General features: G+C 44.7%; 1 protein-coding gene across 3 annotated transcripts in view; it reads left to right on the forward strand.

Annotated features, from left to right (window-relative positions):
• The window catches only part of CACUL1 (CDK2 associated cullin domain 1), an 81,337-nt gene that overhangs the window by 28,472 nt on the left and 31,883 nt on the right, over nucleotides 1-20,982 (forward strand). For all 3 annotated transcript variants that reach the window (XM_051824216.2, XM_051824215.2, XM_051824217.2), the window contains exons 2-3: nucleotides 2,013-2,139; nucleotides 3,371-3,473. In XM_051824216.2, the coding sequence (XP_051680176.1) occupies nucleotides 2,013-2,139; nucleotides 3,371-3,473 (230 nt within the window). The remainder of the gene's footprint in view (nucleotides 1-2,012; nucleotides 2,140-3,370; nucleotides 3,474-20,982) is intronic.

Raw genomic sequence — 20,982 nt, forward strand, 5'->3', positions numbered from 1 at the left:
TGTGTGTCTGGGCACGTACAATCTTTGTGTTTTTACTTTCCTTCTCAGACTCTTCAGTAGGGGTTATGATTCATTCTAAATGAAATTCATGTCTCACAGTTTGCATTCCATTGTTGCCACTATGGCCTGGCTGATTCTTTAAAAATATGTATACATAAATTCACTTTATGGAGTACAGTTGTATTGGTTTTGACAAGTGCATGGTGTGGTGTGTTCACTCCCACAGTTCCCCCACAGAACAGTCCATTGCCCTGGAATCCCCCATACTGCCCCCGTGCAGGTAATCCTCTCACCTTCCAGCCCCTGGCAGCCCCGGTCTGTGTTCCTCTCCGTGGTTTTTGTTTGTGTTGTGTAAGTGGCATTCTTAGAATATGCAGTCTTCTGGGGCTGGTGTTTCCATTTATCAAAATGCATTTAAGATTATACCATGTTGTATGAATTAGTAGTTCATTTCTCAAATATCCATTAAAGCAAATTGTAAGTAAAAAGCAAAAGTAAATTTAGTCAATTCTTTCATTAAATAAAAATGATATAGGTGGTATGCAGATAGGAAAAGAGACATGGATCTGAATGACTAAGGTTTGGAAATCAGTGCCACACAGAACACTGAGATAGAAAGTTACCGGGACAAGTTTTTGTTTTACCCGATGCCTCTGCCAAGAATTCACCATGTGTTTTTGGAGGAGTTGCACTCCTCTCTACCCTCCAGGTAAAATTCGCTGTAAGATGCCTGATCTGGTCGTCACTAGCTCTTGTCTCCTGAGCTAACTGCTTCAGGAGACAGTCTCTCCATGGGTTCTTTGGAAATTCTTTTTTAACGTTCACATTTCATCTCTGGGAAGCAGCTGTCACTCCTGGGTTGTTAGGAGCAGCTGTTATAAATGCTTTGTAAACCTACACGAGTGGAGGAGTGAGAGCCTGTCCCAAGGAGTGGGGTAGGCCTTCGACGTAAGGCTCTGATCCATTCATTGACTTTTGGGGGCTTATCAAGTTGAAGACAGAGGCCAAGAGAAGAGCTCAAGTCGGATCTCAGAGGAGCTGCTGGTACGCTGTCTCTTCTATGACTGCAGAGTTCCCCATAGCCCTTTTGTTAGATGCATTTTCCTGGGGATGTTTGTAACGATTGCCTGGAACCCTTTAGGGTTCCAGGGTGATTTTCAAATCAAGATAGAGTAAACTGCATTGTGTTAGAACCTTCTTGTGGTTCTTGTGCCATTTTGTCACATAATTGTATATCTGAGGGTCAGAACATTTAAAAAAAATATTTATTTGAAAGGCAGAGAGAGAGCGAGCATCTTTTGAATGCTCGACTGATGACAGCAGCTTATAGAGAACTGGGATGGAAACCATTGATATTTGCTTTTTTTGTTGTGATTTTTAAAAATGGGCAGATTCATAGTTAATTCCTTTTAAACTCATGATTAATGGCTGCTTAATATCTCTAACCAGATTGCTTTTTTAGAAAGTTTTAAAATAACTTTTTTGAATTTGAGAAGCAGACAAAAACAGATAGAGCTCCCACCCCCTGCTTCATGCCCCAAACGCCCCCAGTTACCAGGGCTGGATGAGACAAGGAGCTTGGGACACAGTCCAGGTCTCTTTCAAGGGTAGAGGGAATCTACTTACTTGAGCCATCACCACTGTCTCCCAGGGTCTGCTTTGGTGGGAAACTGGAATCAGGAGCCAGAACTGAGAATCAAACCCAGGTACTCCGATGTGGAAGGCAAGCGTCTTAACTGCTAGACTAAATGCCTCCTCCAGGTGGTGGTTGTTGTTGTGTGTGTGTTTTTTTTAAGTTGAAATGGGCTGGTTAGATGATGGAGTGTCAGTGTAAAATCAGAAAAGTCAAAGGATTTGAGAGCGCAGGATTGCTGTGATTTGTGTTTGTTTGTGCCTGGCACACAGTGCTGTTTTTTGCTTTTAGTAATAAGTGTTATAGGAATGTGAGAATAAAAATTTGCTGTAGTTTATGTGTAGCATAAGTAAATATTATTTTACTTTTTTACTTTTAGTAATGAATGTTATAACTATTGAAGATTACAAGAGCACATACTGGCCAAAATTGGATGGTGCCATAGATCAACTTTTAACCCAGAGTCCTGGTGACTATATCCCCATATCCTATGAACAGATATACAGGTAAGTCGAGCTTTAATTTGCCTGGGTTTGAAAGGTTATATTGACATTCAGACAACTTGGTTATGATGTATACATAAGTATAAATGTGTAACACATAATATGTAGGGTCAGGCTGTGTATGTATTTAATGTTTGTTGAGGGGAGGTTTGATTTACACCTTTAGGGTTCCAGGGTGATTTTCAAATCAAGATAGAGTAAACTGCATTGTGTTAGACTTGCAGCTCATCCTGCCGCCTCTGCACATAGGCAGACAGACACCTAGGAGGGCAGCTAAGAAAGCAAGAGTGACTGAAGGGAGATTCTGGTTTAATCTGTTTGTTGACACACATCCTGACTCTGTCTGAATATTTTGTTTCTCAGCTCCCAGTAAATGGAAGCAGCAAATTAGGAACTGGGGTGGGACATGAAGTCAGCACAGTGACAGGGAGAGAAAGTGGCAGCTTTGTTAGGCCACACAACTGATGTACACAGAGGTTGTATTGCAAACAGTTTTTTTTTTTTTTTTTTTTTTGACAGGCAGAGTGGACAGTGAGAGAGAGACAGAGAGAGAAAGGTCTTCCTTTGCCGTTGGATCACCCTCCAATGGCCGCCGCTGCAGCCGGCACACCGCGCTGATCCGATGGCAGGAGCCAGGAGCCAGGTGCTTTTCCTGGTCTCCCATGGGGTGCAGGGCCCAAGCACCTGGGCCATCCTCCACTGCACTCCCTGGCCATAGCAGAGAGCTGGCCTGGAAGAGGGGCAACCGGGACAGAATCCGGCGCCCCAACCGGGACTAGAACCCGGTGTGCCGGCGCCGCATGGTGGAGGATTAGCCTATTGAGCCACGGCGCCGGCAGCAAACAGTTTTGTGAGTTGGAAATTTCTTCTCCGCTGATTATCACTCTTTTCCTGATTTTGATACTTATTAGGAAAACAATGAGAGAGCACCTGGTTGATAAACTGTTACCATATCAGGCCATAGATTTATCACCCACTATTAGGTTACCTAGTACTGATTAAAAATGTAATAGACCACTCAAAGGAAATCACTTGCCCTGTTTTTAATATCTTTTCTACCTGAACATGATTGGGGGAAGACAAATTTTTATTTAAAAGTCAGGATTGGTCACATTTCAGGCCTGCATTAGTTATTTGAGCAGTGGCTGTGTATCAGAAATGTGCTTTGACTTGAGACTGAGTTAAGTGCTTTATCATTTACTTGGTTTTTGTGTTTTGTTTGTTTTTATTGCAGTTGTGTGTATAAATGTGTATGCCAGCAGCACTCAGAACAGATGTATAGTGATCTGATTAAAAAGATAACTAATCACTTAGAGAGAGTCTCAAAGGAGCTGCAGGTAAAGAACTGATTTTATTGATTTTTGCTTTCTTGAGCTTTTTTCACTGGTTGGAATTTTCCTATCTACTACACATTTAGAAGCTTGTTAATTTGACTATGATATAAATTTGTATGTATTATCTAGATAAATGTTGACCAAATCATCTAAACTTTGACACAGATTATGAGTTTGAAGATTTGACAAGTTATGTGAATTTTAGGTTGAATCTATTTCAGACCTTCACTGCTTGCACTTATTACCGTGTCGCCATTTCTTTTATTCAAAACCTTAATTTTCTCTTAATGTCAATATTTGGTGATTTTTTATAATATAAGAATACATTAGCTTTTTTTCTGAAACTTGTATTATTGTCTTTTGCGTACTTAGTTTCTAATGCTTGTCAATATAAACAACCAAAGTCAACTGTTTGTTGCCAGCCCCTGTAGGTGAGGACATCCTGCTCTAAAGTCTGGAATAGATTGCAGGTCTTTTTTTTTAAGATTTATTTATTTGAAGTCAGAATTACAGGGAGGGAGAGACAGAGCTTCCATTTGCTGGTTCGTTCCGCAGATGGCTGCATTGGCTGGGGCTGGGCCTGGGCCACGTGGAAACCAGGAGCCAGGAGCTTCTTCTGGGTCTCCCACATGGGTGTCAGGGGCCCAAGCATTTGGGCCATCTTCCGCTGCTTTTCCCAGGCCATTGGCAGGGAGCTGAATCCTAAGTGGAGCAGCTGGAACTCGAACTGGTGGCCAAATGAGATGCTGGTGTCTCAGGCGGCAAGAGCGGCTTTATCTGCTACGCCACAATGCCAGACCTGATGGAAGGTCTTTTGCTTCAGGGAGCACCTGGGTTGTTGGTCTCCCTCCCCCTTCAATAAAGCTTCCAGTGCTTAAAGGTCAGCTACTGTCTTTATGCCAGAGCCAGATCTCGTTTTAGTTCTGGTGTACTAACGTGATGTCTAAGAAAACCACTCAGCAGTAGATTACCAGGGCCCACACCACAGTCAGGAGGCGTTCAGCAATTCTGAAATAACCACAAATTCTAGTAAGCACTCGAGTGTGCTCTTACTTGGACACTGTTCCTCATTTACTTTTTGTTCTGAAGTATCTTAGTCTGGTTCACTCCAAATGCTTGTGGCCTTAAGTAGCTTTTTTTTTTTTTTTTAATCACAGTCAAGTATGTTTCACAGTTGTTAGTATAAACTTCTTCAAGTTTTTATCACTAAATACAAAGATTTTATTCATTTAACAAATATATTTAGCGCCTAGGCATCGTGTATAAATTGTAGGTGAAACCTAAGATCTCTGAGTTATATCTTTGAATGATTTTTTTTCCCCTAAAGATTTACTTATTTTGGAAGTCAGAGTTAAAGGGAGACACAGAGAGGAGGGATCTTTGATCCCCTGGTTCACTCCCAGTTAACTCCTGATTCTGCCCTCTCCCTGAGTTCTCACCTGAATTCCGTTTGTTGCCGCCTCCTATGTACTTCCTTGCTCTCTCTGGATGCTGTCAACTTCTGTTTAGCTGTCAGTGCTCTGATCCAGGTCACACAAGTGTTTTACTAAAATGCTTGTCTCAACTGGTAGCTCTGGCTTATTTTATTAATTTGCCTTAATTTATTTAACAAATTTTTGATTGAATATTCAGATTACATTTAATTTGGAGTGTTACAGTGCGGCAGTGATTGGTCAGTCTTGTAAGTTGTGTCATTAACTCCACTTGTGGGTCATGGAAGTATCGCTAGACTACTACCACTGACATTTCAGTGTCTGTTTTTTGTCACCTTGCTAATACAACATTATGAAATTAAATAATATATTAATAGAGGAATGATTCTTATTAAAAATTAAAACAGAAGGAGCCGGCGCCGTGGCTCAATAGGCTAATCCTCCACCTTGCGGCGCCGGCACACCGGGTTCTAGTCCCGGTTGGGGCGCCGGATTCTGTCCCGGTTGCCCCTCTTCCAGGCCAGCTCTCTGCTATGGCCAGGGAGTGCAGTGGAGGATGGCCCAGGTGCTTGGGCCCTGCACCCCATGGGAGACCAGGAAAAGCACCTGGCTCCTGGCTCCTGCCAGGATCAGCGCGGTGCGCCGGCTGCAGCGGCGGCCATTGGAGGGTGAACCAGCGGCAAAAGGAAGACCTTTCTCTCTCTGTCTCTCTCTCTCACTGTCCACTCTGCCTGTCAAAAAAAAAAAAAAAAAAAAAAAAAAAAAAATTTAAAAATTAAAACAGAAGGGTGCTACCTATTTGGATGTTAGTAATTTTATAACTATCAGTAAATGTAAAGGTAATATATGAAAGCAGGGAATGTGGTGTATTTTTAGAATCAATGTATGCTTTACTTGGATTTGAGCAGTGTGATCCTATAAAAAAAACTTCCTTCAAAATGATCTCTTTTGTAAGATTATGAAGTCTGTAACTATTTTTTTTTTAAGATTTTATTTATTTATTTGAGAGAATTACAGACAGTGAGAGGGAGAGACATAGAGAAAGGTCTTCTGTCCATTGGTTCACTCCCCAATAGCTGCAACGACCGGAGCTGTGCCGATCCAAAGCCAGGAGCCAGGAGCTTCTTCCTGGTCTCCCATGTGGGTGCAGGAGCTCAAGCTCTTGGGCCATCTTCTACTGCTTTCCTAGGCCACAGCAGAGAGCTGGATTGGAAGAGCAGCAGCCGGGACTAGAACTGGCGCCCATATGGGATGCTGGCGCCGCAGGTGGAGGATTAACCTGTGCCACGGCGCTGGCCCCTGTAACTATTCTTAATAAGGTGTAGTGATCAGAAACAAGGGGACATGGGTGGAGATCTGGTTTCAATGTTACCACTCAGCAGTTGTATGCCTCTTGATTAAACATGCTAATGTCATCTTGTGGATTTTGTCAACATTAAAATGAAGTAGTTTTACTAAAATATCTGTAGTTCCTTATACTAAGTTGTGAGGTGTTCGTTTTTTTCTGCTTCCTGCCTGGCAAATACTTCTTCGTTCTTTCTTGAGTGTTTTTGTCCACCTGTGTGAAGTCTTCCTGGAACTCTTGCCCTTCCCTCACAATGGAACAGAACGGAACAGACTGCTGGCATTTCTTCTGTGGACTCAGCATCTTGGCAATAACAACTCCTTTAGGCCAGTGATCTTGTGTGACTTGCTGATTCCATGTCTGACGGCTTCACAGGCCTGCCTTTGCAGACGGGGCTCCGTCTTGTCTTATCTTTGGTGTCTGGCAGGATCACGGCTCAGCAGATGTTTGTCGGATGAGTGCTCAGCAGCTGAATCTGACCTTTGGCAATAGAAGGAGGGGCATAATCAGCCTCGATGACCACTGGCTTTATGTTCTGTAGGTACTTAGGCGTTTTACTGATTCGTTCAGCATTTCAAGTATGTGGCCTGCTGTAACCACCTCTGTTTTATAGAGACCTTAGGGCAGTTGTCATGGGGATGGAACAAGAGACTGTCAGTTCTCATGAACCAGAGACTGTTGGGGTGGAACATTTTGTTTGTAGCTCTGGTTTTCATAATGAAATGTTGCTATGACCCAAAACAAGAGTGTGGGATGCGTTGTGTTTGGCACATAATCCTAAATTTAGTGTTGGAGGTCATGAATCATTGAGTTGGCTCTACCAGGTATAGCCTGTTGAGAGCATCTTGAAATAGCTTCTGGATGGAACAGTTTTTATGTCAGAGGGACTTAATTTATCTCCATCCCAAAGTGTACCTTGTAGGGGAGACCGAAGAGTATTCGATGAAATAATGGTCCATATTCCCCAGCTACTTTTGGAGTTGACCCAAGAAGTAGAGAATACTACTTTATTCAGAGTTTTTTTAAAAGATTGTTTTAATTTGTTGAACCTAAATATTTCTATATGAAAGCATAATCTGACTTTAAAAGGAAAGACGTTTCTCTCATTTTAGAAAGAATGACTTTTCCAGTACTTTGGTGACTTTAATAAATTTTGTTCTTGTTAAATTAATGGAACCACTTAACACATAGTTCAGCTCACTCAATATTCTCTTTATGTTGTGTTTCACTGGCTGTGTATCTTTGTTTTGACTTGCTGCTGGATCATTTGCAACTGTGATGATTTTTTTTTAAAAGATTTATTTATTTGAAAGGCCGAGTTACAGAGAGGCAGAGGCAGAGAGAGAGAGGTCTTCCATCTAATGGTTCACTTTCCAGATGGGTGCAATGGCCAGAGCTACCCGAATCCAAAGCCAGGAGCTTCTTCAGGTCTCCCATGCTGGTGCAGGGGCCCAAGGACTTGGACCATCTTCTACTGCTTTCCCAGGCCACAGCAGAGAGCTGGCTCAGAAGTAGAGCAGTCAGAATTCAAACTGGCGCCCACATGGGTTGCTGGCACTGTAGGCAGCGGCTTTACCCGCTACACCTCAGTGCCAGCCGATGATATTTTTTTTAATTGCCATTCTCCCCTCCATCCTTAATTCCTCTCTTTAAATGTGGTAATGAACTCTGTATTTCTTTTCCTTTTTTGCCTATCATCTCCAGAGTCTCAAAATGTGAATTTCCAATTCTTTGATATATAGATGAATGACAGTGGATAACTATAAAGAGGAAATTGCTTTATAAGTTCAGTAACTAATATTCTGATTAGTTTTTAGAAAATTTATTGAAGCTTTTGGAAATCGCTCTCCTCCCGTTGTGGGCTCAGCCCCAAACCTCCCTGCCCGTGAATTTGGATGACTTCTTCTGAATGTCTGAATCTGTGCCTCTTCACTCAAATCAGTTTCTTTCTCAGGTTTTAGATTTCATCTTCATCTATGACTCCTATTTGCTTTTGTACCTTGTATTTCCAGGTGATAGTTAACGTGGATAGAATATTAGAAAATTTAGGGGCCAGTGTTGTGGCGTAGCAGGTAAAACTGCCACCTGCAATGCTGGCATCCCGTATGGGCGCCAGTTCAAGTCCCACCTGTTACACTGCCAATTCACCTCCTTGCTGATGCACCTGGAAGAGCAGTGGAAGATGGCCCAAGTCCTTGGGTCCCTTCCACCCATGTGGGAGAAGCTTCTGGCCCAGCTTGGGCCTTTGCCACCATTTGGGTAGTGAGCCAGCAGATGGAAGAGTCAGTCTCTCTCTCTCTATGAATCTGGCATTCAAATTAATAAATAAATCTTAAAAACATTTAAAGTCCTAAAATACATAAATAATAAATTAAAAGACCAGTGCCTTTCTAATTTTTTGAGGTAAATACTAAGAAGAATAACGAATGAAATCCAAAAAAAAAAAAAAAGAAAAAGAAAAAGAAATTAAGTCAGATCTGTTAGTAGCCTTTTTTTTTTTTTTTTTAAATAAAATATTGTATTTATCAGGGCCGGTGCCGTGGCAAAGCAGGTAAAGCCACCGCCTGCAGTGCCAGCATCCCATATGGGCACCAGTTCCAATCCTGGCTGCTCACTTCCAATCCAGCTCTCTGCTATGGCCTGGAAAAGTAATAGAAGATGGCCCAAGACCTTGGGCCCCTGCACCCCCATGGGAGACCGGAAGAGGCTCCTGGCTCCTGGCTTCCGATTGGCGCAACTCCAGCTGTTGTGGCCAATTGGGGAGTGAACCATCAGATGAAAGACCCCCCCCCCCCCGCCTCTCCCTCTTCTCTATAACCCTGACTTTCAAATAAATAAATAAATCTTTTTACTTTATTTTATTTATTTATTTATTTGAGAGGCAGAGTTACAGACAGTGAGAGACAGAGAAAGGTCCTCCCTCTGCTGGTTCACTCCCCAATCGGCCGCAATGGCTGGAGCTGTGCTGATCCAAAGCCAGGTGCCTTCCCCCGGTCTCCCACATGGGTGCAGGGGCCCAAGGACTTGGGTCATCTTCTACTGCTTTCCCAGGCCATAGCAGAGAGCCGGATTGGAAGAGGAGCAGCCGGGACCAGAACTGGCACCCACGTGGTATGCCAGCGCTGCAGGCGGAAGATTAACATGCCACACTATAGTGCTGGCCCCATAAATAAATCTTGAAAAAAAAAAAGATTATATTTATCTATTTGAGGCAGCGTTACAGACAGAGGGAGAGACAAGAGAAAAAAGTCTTCCATCCATCCACTGGTTCACTCCCCCAATGGCCACAATGACCGAGGCTGGGCCACTTTAAAGTGTTAGTAGACTATTAAAAGGCCAAGAGCTGGCGCCACGGCTCATGAGGCTGATCCTCCGCCTGCGGCGCCGGCACACCAGGTTCTAGTCCCGGTCGGGGCGCCGGATTCTGTCCTGGTTGCCCCTCTTCCAGGCCAGCTTTCTGCTGTGGCCAGGGAGTACAGTGGAGGATGGCCCAAGTGCTTGGGCCCTGCACCCCATGGGAGACCAGGAGAAGCACCTGGCTCCTGCCTCCAGATCAGCGAGATGCGCCGGCCACGGCGGCCATTGGAGGATGAACCAACGGCAAAGGAAGGCCTTTCTCTCTCTCTCTCTCTCTCTCTCTCTGTCCACTCTGCCTGTCAAAAAAAAAAAAAAAAAAAAAAAAGGCCAAGAAATACTGAAAACTAAGGGAAGTCAAAATGAAGGTGGAATGATCACAGGCAAGTGGAGGAAGTCAGAGGGATGGCGCCTTGGCTGGGGTACGCTGTGAAGTGGGTGTACAGAGGCGGAGGTGTGAACTTGCTGAGAAAGGGACATACCCAGAATCAGGAGTGATCCAACGAAGATGGATTGTGAGGTGTTACAGCGAGATTGGGAGAAGACTGAAAAGCAGATGGGAGCCCTTACCTGCCCGGAGCTGCCTTTTAGATGTGTGGTAAGAAAGTTTGAGGTGGACTGGGGCAGGAAAGGACGGGAGGGGGGCAGTGGTGGTTATGGTAGCCTGGTTTTCAGGTCTGCTCTCTGACGTGCAATTCCAAAATCCAGCCAAGCTTTGAAGTTAGACTGTGGTTTTTTCCCCTCATAGTTTTGTTACCAGAAGTCATGTGGTAACATAATTTGATCTGAACTCATGTGAGGAACTTAATGGGAACATTCATATATTTTCTTCTACAAATAGCAACCTGTTGTTTGCATCTCTACTGCGTATTTTGTTCTTTAACAGCTTCTAAACCTGAAAACTTTTCTACCATAAAACTTCTAAACTCAAAAAGTTGTAGCCCCAGGACTCTTGGATGAGCGACTGTGGACCTGTTGGTAGGCAATGGAAAGGGAGAAGGGTATGTGTGGGACTCTTGCTTTGTAAAAAACAGAGAGGAATGTTAGTAAAGTGGCACAATCTTACCTATGGCATGATCTATACCCCGGACACCATCCTAGGCTCTAGCCCTTGCCACCATGGCTGGAAACCAGGTGACCCCGTGGCCCAACCACTGGTGTCAGCTCCACCCCCATCCTAAAGGGATTCGCTGCTCCTACTTCCCTGCCCGCCCCCCAGCAGAGTTTAAACAGGACCTGTTCCTGAACACGTGGCTCTCTCTTGATCTCTCTCTCTCTCTGTCTCTTGATCTCTCTCTCTCTTTGCCTCTTGATCTCTCTCTTAACGTTCTCCTTATCTTTTTCCTTCTTTGCCCCTTCCCTCCAGTGTGTCGGGTTTCTCCCAATAAACCCGTTGCCTTACTGTGGTGTTTGGTGTGTTTTGTGGTGGCCTTAGAGTATCCCTTTTACAAACATACCAGGCCCACCAACCATTGAAGTGTGGTCCTAAGTCACGTAGGCTGCAGTTTAAACCCACCGATGCTGTAACAGCTAAGGTATGATGCTGATGAACCTTTAAATATTATAAGAAACTTGGGATTGTTGCTGAGTTCTCAGGAAACGATTCCAGCTGAGCCCGCTGGCATTAATAAACTGCTTGGATCCTCCAAAAAAAAGAAAACAAAAAACAAACAAAGGGTATGTGTGGGTGCCTCGCGGAGGGCCTTCCCACCTCCCTAGTTTAGGGCCTCACTCGCACGGGGCAGGATAGTAGAGGAGGATTCCTAGCTTCTCTCTTGGCCTTGCGTGTCCCCCGAACCATTCCGTTACCATTCTCGGGGTTGTCCTGTCATCCATTTTCTTAGCTTTCCGTCTCATTTGCCTCAAGAGAAAAGGCCATAGTCCTTGACAAGGCTTTCAAGGCTCTTCACACTGAACTCAGATCTTGCGGTAGCATTTTGCTTTTTGAATTTAAACTGTCCCTCTTTTCATCTGGGTGCCTTTTCTCCTTTGGTTTCTTCGGTCACTACTACTTTCCTCCCCCCTTTCTGTTTGTTAGGGTTTGCTCAGCTCTTCATTTTGCTGTTCCTGGCAGGCCTAATTAATCTCGTTGTGGCTGTGGCTGTGGCTGTGGCTGTGGCACTTTATATTGTTACTGTAGTCCTTAATGTAGCACTCTGGCCTGTGTTTAGTTACTCATGAGGATGTCACCTTTGCGACACTGTGAGCTTCTTGTGGGCACAGATCCCGACTCACCGAGCCTGGTTTCTTTTGTTTCAGTCCTCCATGTAAGGGTGCCGGTTAGAGTGCTGTTGACCAGATGTCCCTTCTAGGTGTGTGGTAGGATTGTGCTTTTCTAGCCCACTGAAGCTAGACATGGCCAAAGCTGACTCTTGAATTGTGAGAAGGTGAAGGGAGACTCACAGGTCTGAGGCCTCGATGGGCCCTGCACTTCCCCGTGTTTCCCTTTCCTTGCCTCAGTGCTGCAGATGGTAGGGCTCAGGAACTGGGGTTCCTGAGTGGGGAGAACATGGAACAGGACCTTAGCATAGGCACTGAATGTGAGCCAGAAAGAAAGCTTTACTATATTTTCCCTGAATTTTTAATTCATTTTTTAAAAAGATTTTATTTTATTTTTTTTGCCAGGCAGAGTTAGTGAGAGAGAGAGAGAGTTATAGACGGTGAGAGAGAGAGAAAGAGAAAAGTCTTCCTTTTTCCGTTGGTTCACCCCCCCAAGTGGCTGTTGGCGGCCGTTGCACTGCGCCAATCCGAAGCCAGGAGCCAGGTGCTTCCTCCCGGTCTCCCATGGGGTGCAGGGCCCAAGGACCTGGGCCATCCTCCGCTGCCCTCCCGGGCCACAGCAGAGAGCTGGACTGGAAGAGGAGCAACTGGGACAGAATCCGGCACCCCAACTGGGACTACAACCCGGTGTGCTGGCGCCGCAGGCGGAGGATTAGCCAAGTAAGCCACGGTGCCGGCCCTGTTTAATTCATTTTTAAAATTCATTTTTATTGAGATAAGATTCACATACACCCTTTTGTAATTAGTAAAATGTATTTATATGAGAGTCAGGGAGACAGACTGAAGATCTGTCTGCTAGTTGACTTGCACACGTGGCAGCTGGGGCTGGGCTGGGCAGATTGGGAGCTGGAGACTCAATCCAGATCTCCCACATAGGTGGCAGTGATCCCGTTTCTCAGGCTGCCCCCAGGGCCTGCATTAGCAGGAAGCTGGAGTCAGGAGCTGGGCATCGAACCCAGGTACTCTGATGTGGGACATGGACGTCTTAACTAGAATTAACTGCTGAGCTAAATGCTTGCTCCTACTCACCCTCTTAAATGTACAGTTTAGTGGCTTCTTAGTATAGTCATAGGCTGTGCAGCCATCATCACTACCTGCAGAACATTTTTTTTTTTTTTTTTTGATGGACAGAAAGCAATCACTTTAATAGCATAGCAACGCTTGAGGAGGAGCCACAGATGTAACACACATTGGTCTTCCATTTGCACAATTCTGCTGAGGTTGGCGGGGAGGGGCACTCACTGACAATTTACAGACATTTTCACATTGAGAACTTAATAGAGACTTCAAATGTCAAAAGTCGGAGACAGTGAGTTACAATGTGATTGTTTCCTTTTTCAGCCTCCTCTGAGTTAGGTCAGGAGGCTGCTTCCTGTGGGGCTGAGGGGGGTGCTGGCTGCCCTAGGACGGGTACTCATACTCCTCGGCACTGTGCCGGCCAATATCCGTCCAGCCCATGTAGTCGCGGTCACTTATCCTGTGGCTGGGGTCCGGGCTCCCTGCAGAACATTTTAGTTGTTCTGAAAAGGAACCCCCCAGGTCCATTAGCTGTCGCTTCCTGTTCTCTCCCATCACACCCCATCACACCCCATCACACCCCATCACACCCCATCACACCCCATCACACCCCATCGACCACTGATGCGCTTTGTGGATTTACCTTTTCTGGACATCCAATGCAAATGGCACAATACAGTTTTGTATCTGTCTTGACTGACTTGCATGATGGTTTCAACGGTTCATTCAAGTTACAGCATCATTAATACTCAATTCTTTCTTAATAGCTGAATAGTAATCTTCTGGGGGGATATAGCACGTTTTGTTTATCTAAGTTGTGTTTTCTTTAAAAGATTTATTTTATTTATTTGGAAGAGTTACAGAGAGAGGTAGAGACGGAGAGAGAAAGGTCTTCCATCCGCTGGTTCACTCTGCAGATGGCCGCAAGGGCTGGAGCTGCGCCGATCTGAAGCCAGGAACCAGGAGCTTCTTCCGGGTCTCCCACATGGGTGCAGGGGCCCAAGGATTTGGGCCATGTTGTACTGCTTTCCCAGGCCATAGCAGAGAGCTGGATCAGAAGTGGAACAGCCAGGACTAGAACTGGTGCCCATATGAGATGCTGGTGCTTCAGGCCAGGGCTTTAACCTGCTGCACCAGAGCGCTGACTCCTAAGTTGTGTTATTTTAATTCACTAATAATTTTTTTCCTTTTTAACTGATAACATTAAGCATTTGAATCGACATTTAGAGTATTCTGTTTTGCCCACCACAATGCAGAGAACTGAATTGAAGGCATATAAAATCCTTTACTCTTAATACTGTCTTAAATGACCTTGCCAGGTATTGATTTTTTTTTTTGTGTGTATGACTGAATCTTTTCTACTAAGGAACGATTCAGTGAGGCATTTTCTCCCTGATACAATTTATTGGATATGTTAATGTGCTTTATTAAGAATGTAGTTTCACTTTTACCAAATAAAAATATTCTATTTTGATATAGTAGCTTTATAGTTCAGTAACACATTGGTGGGTGAGTTCCTTCCAGAAACACTGTTGAAGCAGACATTTGGTTGCAAATCAGGATAGTGACATTCCAGTGAGAGGAACAAGCCTCATGATGCTCAGCCGAGTTCAGCTCTCCAGGAGGAAGGACCATAGAGACACAGGAGGAGAGGAAGATGCTGTAGATTTTATTTTCAAACAGAACTGAATTTATTGGGGTTGGTGCTGTGGCTCAACATGTTAACGCCCTGGCCTGAAGCGCCAGCATCCCATAGGGGTGCCGGTTCGAGACCTGGCTGCTCCACTTCTGATCCAATCCTCTGCTATGGCCTGGGAAAGCATTAGAGGATGGCCCAAGTCCTTTGGCCCCTGTACCTGTGTGGGAGACCTAGAAGAAGCTCCTGGCTCCTGGCTTCAGATCGGCAAAGCTCCAGCCGTTATGGCCAATTGGAAATGGAACCATCAGATGGGAGACTTCTCTCTCTTTGCCTCTCCTCTCTCTGTGTAACTCTGACTTTCAAATAAATAAATAAATCTTAAAAAAAAAGAACTGAATTTATAATAGTTTGAGTATTTGTCAACTATTTTTAATTTAAAAGAATTTGAATTATATTTAAACTATTCCTTTTAATAAAATTTAATTTTGATAACTTATGGTAAATATACCTCGGTTTTAAGCTAAATCTATCACTTGTCTCTCAAACTAATTAATAATGGAAGTTATTGGAGACTAAATCATAATCAATCATAGTTAGCTCTGATTCTGTCTTCACAGGCACCAGATAACATTTTTAAAGATTACCCATAAAGTGAGCCAGAGTCCTGGTGTTTAAGACCAGGGCAGGGATTGCTTTGCTATTTGTTTTATGACCAGTGGGTGGCAGCATAACTCAACTGGTTATTTGAAATGTTATATGTTTGTATTAAAGGCTCTTAACTTTTATCTGTTGAATTACAAAGTGTGTTTTTAAAAAACTTCCCTCCTCCAAATATGCTGTTTACTCCTTGATATAATAAAAAGGATTTTAGATAATGACAGAATTCCATGATCTTTTCTTCAGAGAGTTTAAATAAAAATCACTAATTGGTCAATAGCTCTTCATATGTATATTTTACTGAACGTTTCTCTGAGAAATTATTTGGAGATTTATTTATTTATTTGAAAGTCAGAGTTAGAGAGAGGAAGGGAGAGAGATCCTCTATCTGCTTGTTTACTCCTCAGATGGTTGCAATGGCTTGGGCTGGGCCCGGCGGAAGCCAGGAGCTTCATCTGTGCCTCCCACATGGGTGTCAGGGCCCAAGCACTGGGGCCATCCTCTACTGACTTCCCAGGCCATTAGCAGGGAGGTGGATTGGAAGTGAAGCAACTAGCATATGAGCTGGTGCCCATTTGGGATGCCAGCATCGCAGGAGGAAACCTCACCTGCTATACCTCAGCGGCAGCCTCTGGAGATCTATGGTTTAATTGAAACTGAACTGAAAGCACTTGTTCTGGCTGGTGCCGCGGCTCACTAGGCTAATCCTCCGCCTTGCGGCACCAGCACCCCGGGTTCTAGTCCCGGTCAGGGCGCCGGATTCTGTCCCGGTTGCCCCTCTTCCAGGCCAGCTCTTTGCTGTGGCCCGGGAGTGCAGTGGAGGATGGCCCAGGTACTTGGGCCCTGCACCCCATGGGAGACCAGGAAAAGCACCTGGCTCCTGGCTCCTGCCTTCGGATCAGCGCGGTGCGCCAGCCGCAGCACGCCAGCCGCGGCGGCCATTGGAGGGTGAACCAACGGCAAAAGGAAGACCTTTCTCTCTGTCCCTCTCTCTCTCACTGTTCACTCTGCCTGTCAAAAAAAAAATAAATAAATAAAAACAAAACAAAAAAACAAAAAACACTTGTTCTTGGGAAAGTAGTTCTTATCTCAGAATTTGCCAGTGAGACATCCTAGCTTTCATTCTTTAGGCTCTCATTGAGACTGTAATTTAGATAAAGTTTATTTATCAAATAAAGCAGAACTGTGTCTGCTCTTCATTTGCCTCATTGGGGCTTAACATAACGTGAGGCCCCAAATAGAACTGCTTATAAGTTGGTAAAAAGCATATGCTTGCTTTATAGCAAATATTGCTAGAAGTGTCTACATGTTCTAGTAAAAACAGCATCCTGAACTTGGAAGCTAGAATCTGTCATGAGCAGGGGAGTAAAGTCACTTAATAATGGCTAGTTATTTGCATTTGTTTATTATCACAGTATGCAAAGTATAGTTACTAATTGTATTCTTCTTAAGATACATTGTGTGCTTTGAAACATCTCTGTATTTCATTTGGAAAAGGGGGAGGTGTCCTTTTAAAAAATAAGCAAATAGTGACCAGTTGTAGTCTTTACTGAGTATCAAAAGATTCGCTGTTTAGAAAAATGAGCGTGCATCCTGGCCTGTCTGGTTTTTGGCTATTTTCTCCCTTCACTGCTCCTTGACTCTGTGTAATTGCTCAGTGTCCCCTGGCTTGTCAGGAAAAACTGGGACTGGAGCCGAGGGGATCTCGTGGGTGTGTGGATAAAGGATTCCAGGATCACAGAAGCTAGACTGTAATTCAGTTTACTATTCAAGCCCCAGGAGTATTAAAAGATGAGAAGAGTTTCAGTTTTAGAAATAAATTCAGCAATTTTTTATATAATCGTAGTAGAAATTATATATATATTTGGAAGACAGGGAAACAGACACACAAAGAGGCATCTCTCTTCCTCTGGATCACTCCTCAGATGCCCTCAACAGCTCGGTGGGACTGGATTAGAAAAAAGCCGGGAGCCAGGAACTCTAGGTCTCTTATGTGGGTGACAGGGACCCAAGTACTTGGGACATCATCTGTTACCTCCCAGGAACGCGCAGGGAGCTGCATCAGAAGGACCAGGTTGCCAGGACTGAGCCAGGCACTCCTGTATAGGATACCGTGTCTCAGATGGTGCTTAAGCCACTGCACCATAACACCCAGCCCTGTGGAGGTATTGAGAGCTGGAATATGATACATGCCAGATAATCTATTATAAATTATAAGGATGGCTTTTGTCACTCTTTACCTCTGATTTTTTTTTTTTTTTTTAAGATTTTACTTATTTATCATAGAGGTAGAATTATAGAGAGTGAGAGGGAGAGACATAGAGAAAGGTCTTGCATCCGCTGGTTCACTCCCCAAATGGCCACAACAGCCAGAGCTGAGCTGATCTGAAGCCGGGAGCCAGGAATTTCTTTTGGGTCTCTCATGTGGGTGTAGGGGCCCAAGCCTTTGGGCCATCTTCTGCTTTCCCAGGCCACAGCAGAGAGCTGGACTGGAAGAGCAGCAGCCGGGACTAGAACGGGCGCCCATATGGGATGCCAGCACCGCGGGTAGAGGATTAACCTACTATGCCGAAGCGCCGGCCCCTTTTTATTTTTAAAATTTTTTAAAAATCTTAAAATCCCTTGAAATTCATTTATCTTCTATGTAACCTATTATTTTTGGATATTATTTTGCTATGGAAATAATATCTGCACAGCAAGAACGAGAATGGGATGTCAGATGTATTCTTTTTGGGAAGAAATTCCATGTTTATGTAGCATTGTTACCACCCTCAGGTGTCATGGGTGTGCTGCTGAGGCCTCAACAGAGGGACGCAGTGTGGCACTGCTTTGTAAGTCATGGAATAGGCTAGTGAGACTTAACCATGAAGGATACTAGATGTTTCTGCTAAATCGGTCATGAAGAGGCAATTTTTTTGGTAAAGATTTATTTATTTATTTGAAAGACAGGGTTACACAGAGAGAAGGAGAGACGCAGGGGCCGGGGAGGGGGAGAGAGGGAGAAGTCTTCCATCCATTGGTTCACTCCCCAATTGGCTGCAACGGCCAGAGCTGCGCCGTTCCGTAGCCAGGAGCCAGGAGCTGAAGAGGCCAATTTTTTAAAGAGAATTCTTACTTATATTTGGAAAACAGCATTAAGGATCCTTGAGATCCATTTGGTGTAATACAGGAATAAATGCCAAAAGATCATGAAGAAACTGTTTAAAAAAATTGAGCATTCCATTTGACTCTTTTGTCTGCTAAAATTCCCCATCTTTTTTGTTCATATTGTCTACTTTTTCTGTTAGGTCATTGTAAATATTAAGCAGAGTTATTTTAAAATCTTTAAAACAGTTTCATCATGTGGGCCACTTTTGCATCAGGACATGTTGAATATTTGTCTTTTTAAAAAATTTATTTATTTTTACCTTATTTGAAAGTCAGTGAGGTAGTGTCCATCTGCTGGTTTACCCCCTGAAAGTCTACAGCAGCTGGTGCTTAGCCAGGCAGAACCCAGAAGCCTGGAACTGTCGTGTGAGTAACAAGGACTCAGTACTTGAGCCCTCATCTGCTGCTTCCTAGGGTGCACTCGAGCAGGAAGCTGGGTGGGAAGCAGAGCTGGGGCTCAAAGCAGGCGCTCTGACGTGGGAGATGGATGTCCCAGGTGTTGTCTTAACTTCTGTCCAAACCAAAGGCCTGTCCCAGCTGTTTGATTCTTGACAGTGGGTGTGCTTTCTTGCTTTTGTGGGATTTCTTAGTTTTTGGCTGTGGGACATTGTATATAAAAAGTAGAGACTGACATAAATATGAGTAATATTTATGCCTAGGAATGAATATATCTTCTGCAGGGCTATTAGTATGAGGAGTTGAGCTAATCGTACAGTGGGTGAGTTGGGTTGTGAGTTACTGTTGCATCGGGCTGATACTGGCAGTGCTAGGCTGCGTTGCTCTGTTCTCAATGCGACTGGGATACGTTCTTTTCAGTGCTTCTTCTCTGCCCTCAGCTCTTAGCAGGCCTTGTCCAGGTGGGAATTGTGGTGGGGGGTCTTTCTTTGTGATGTCTCTCCATTAGCAGTGCATAGCTGTTACTTGCTTGGTGTGAGAGGCAGGGCAGGTTTTGTATGTGTTTTTGAGGGGTTTCTCTCACTCTTGCCTTAGTCATAGGTATTGCCTGTGCCCCGAGCCTTGGGGTGGGGCATTCTCCCTATGCCAGTTACAGAGAATCTTTTCCTCCTCAGTTGAAGGTCTGCCCAGGGGTTAGCGACCTTTAAGGGGTAGATAATAAATATCTGCTTCCTGTGGTGAGCAGATGTTGCCTTGTAACTGGAAAAAGGAGGGGGATGCTTAATTCACTTTGTGTGTGTGTGTGTGTGTGCATGTATATAACTCTTTATTGTAACCAGTGTTTGTGTGTATGACTCTATGTTGTAGTCACAGTGTTTGTGTGTGTGTGTATAACTCTGTTGTACCCACAGTGTTTGTGTTTGTATAATGCTATGTTGTAGACACAGTATTTGTGTGTGTGTATAACCCTATGTTGTAGCCACAGTGTTTGTGTGTGTGTGTATAACTCTGTTGTAGCCACAGTGTGTGTGTGTATGTATAACTCTATGTTGTAGCCACAGTGTGTGTGTGTGTATAACTTTGTGGTAGCCACAGTGTGTGTGTGTGTGTGTGTGTGTGTATAACTCTTGTAGCCACAGCTGGAGCCTGGATCCTCTGCACAGATACTCTGGTTTGAATCTTTACAAGATGGTCTGTGAATTCCTGATGGGAAGACTTGGTAAACCACAGTCTCTTTCCAGAGGTCAGGGGTCAGATAGCTGTTAAGTTTTGAAGATGGCGTCAAAGATGGCCATGGCAAAGTTGTTGGTAAACACAGTCTCTTTCCAGAGGTCAGGGGTCAGATAGCTGTTAAGTTTTGAAGATGGCGTCAAAGATGGCCATGGCAAAGTTGCCTGGGGTGGCAGTGTGGTCCCTGGCTGAAGTGAAGCCGTCATCAATGCCAGCCATCAACAGCAGCTCCCTAGGTTCAGAGGCCTAGATGATACCGGTGCCTCTGGTCACTTGTAAGGCGTGGTGTGAGGTTTGCTGATCTTGTTCCCTCAGTAGCCTCTCTGCTTGGGCACAGTGAAGAACATGGCCAGGATGATGGCCCCTTGGATGGTGGTGGCTACCTCCTTGGAACATTTCACGCTCAGGCGACATGGCCATGGTAGTCCCCAACGGCAACAAATGCCTTGAACCTGGTCCGCCGGCCAGTGCATATCTGCTTTTGCACTGGCAGAATCTTCTAAAACCTCCTCTTTGAGGTAGGCCCCCAGGTAAAACCACTGATCTCAGAATCCTTGTTGGGAAGAGGGAAGAGATAGCTCTCCTCCAAGGACTTGATCTTCTTCGTGTCCTTGACCAAGTGACCCAGCTTGGTGGCAGGGAACCACTCCTTGGTCTTGGCCTTGGCTACGATTGCTGTCCCGGTGCTGCTGCCAGAGCTTCTGCAGAAGGTGCCGTGGCCTCCCACCTTTGGTCCTCTCGGCCTCCTTATGCATGGGTGTCATCTGCTGTTTGGTGTCTCTGGGAGAGGAAGCTGCCTTGTAACTCTGATGGGCCTTGGGCGTGAGCAAGTTTCCTGCCCTTGGCTCAGCGGTGGTATAGTTTTGCTTTGAATGGTGCAGAAACCTGGGCATGAGTAGATTCTCTGCCTTGCTAATAATAGCTGACCTTTTCTTTTTTTGACAGGCAGAGTGGACAGTGAGAGAGAGACAGAGAGAAAGGTCTTCCTTTTGCCGTTGGTTCACCCTCCAATGG

The sequence above is a fragment of the Oryctolagus cuniculus genome, chromosome 15, assembly GCF_964237555.1.
Source record: "Oryctolagus cuniculus chromosome 15, mOryCun1.1, whole genome shotgun sequence".
In the NCBI taxonomy this organism is placed as follows: Eukaryota; Metazoa; Chordata; class Mammalia; order Lagomorpha; family Leporidae; genus Oryctolagus; species Oryctolagus cuniculus.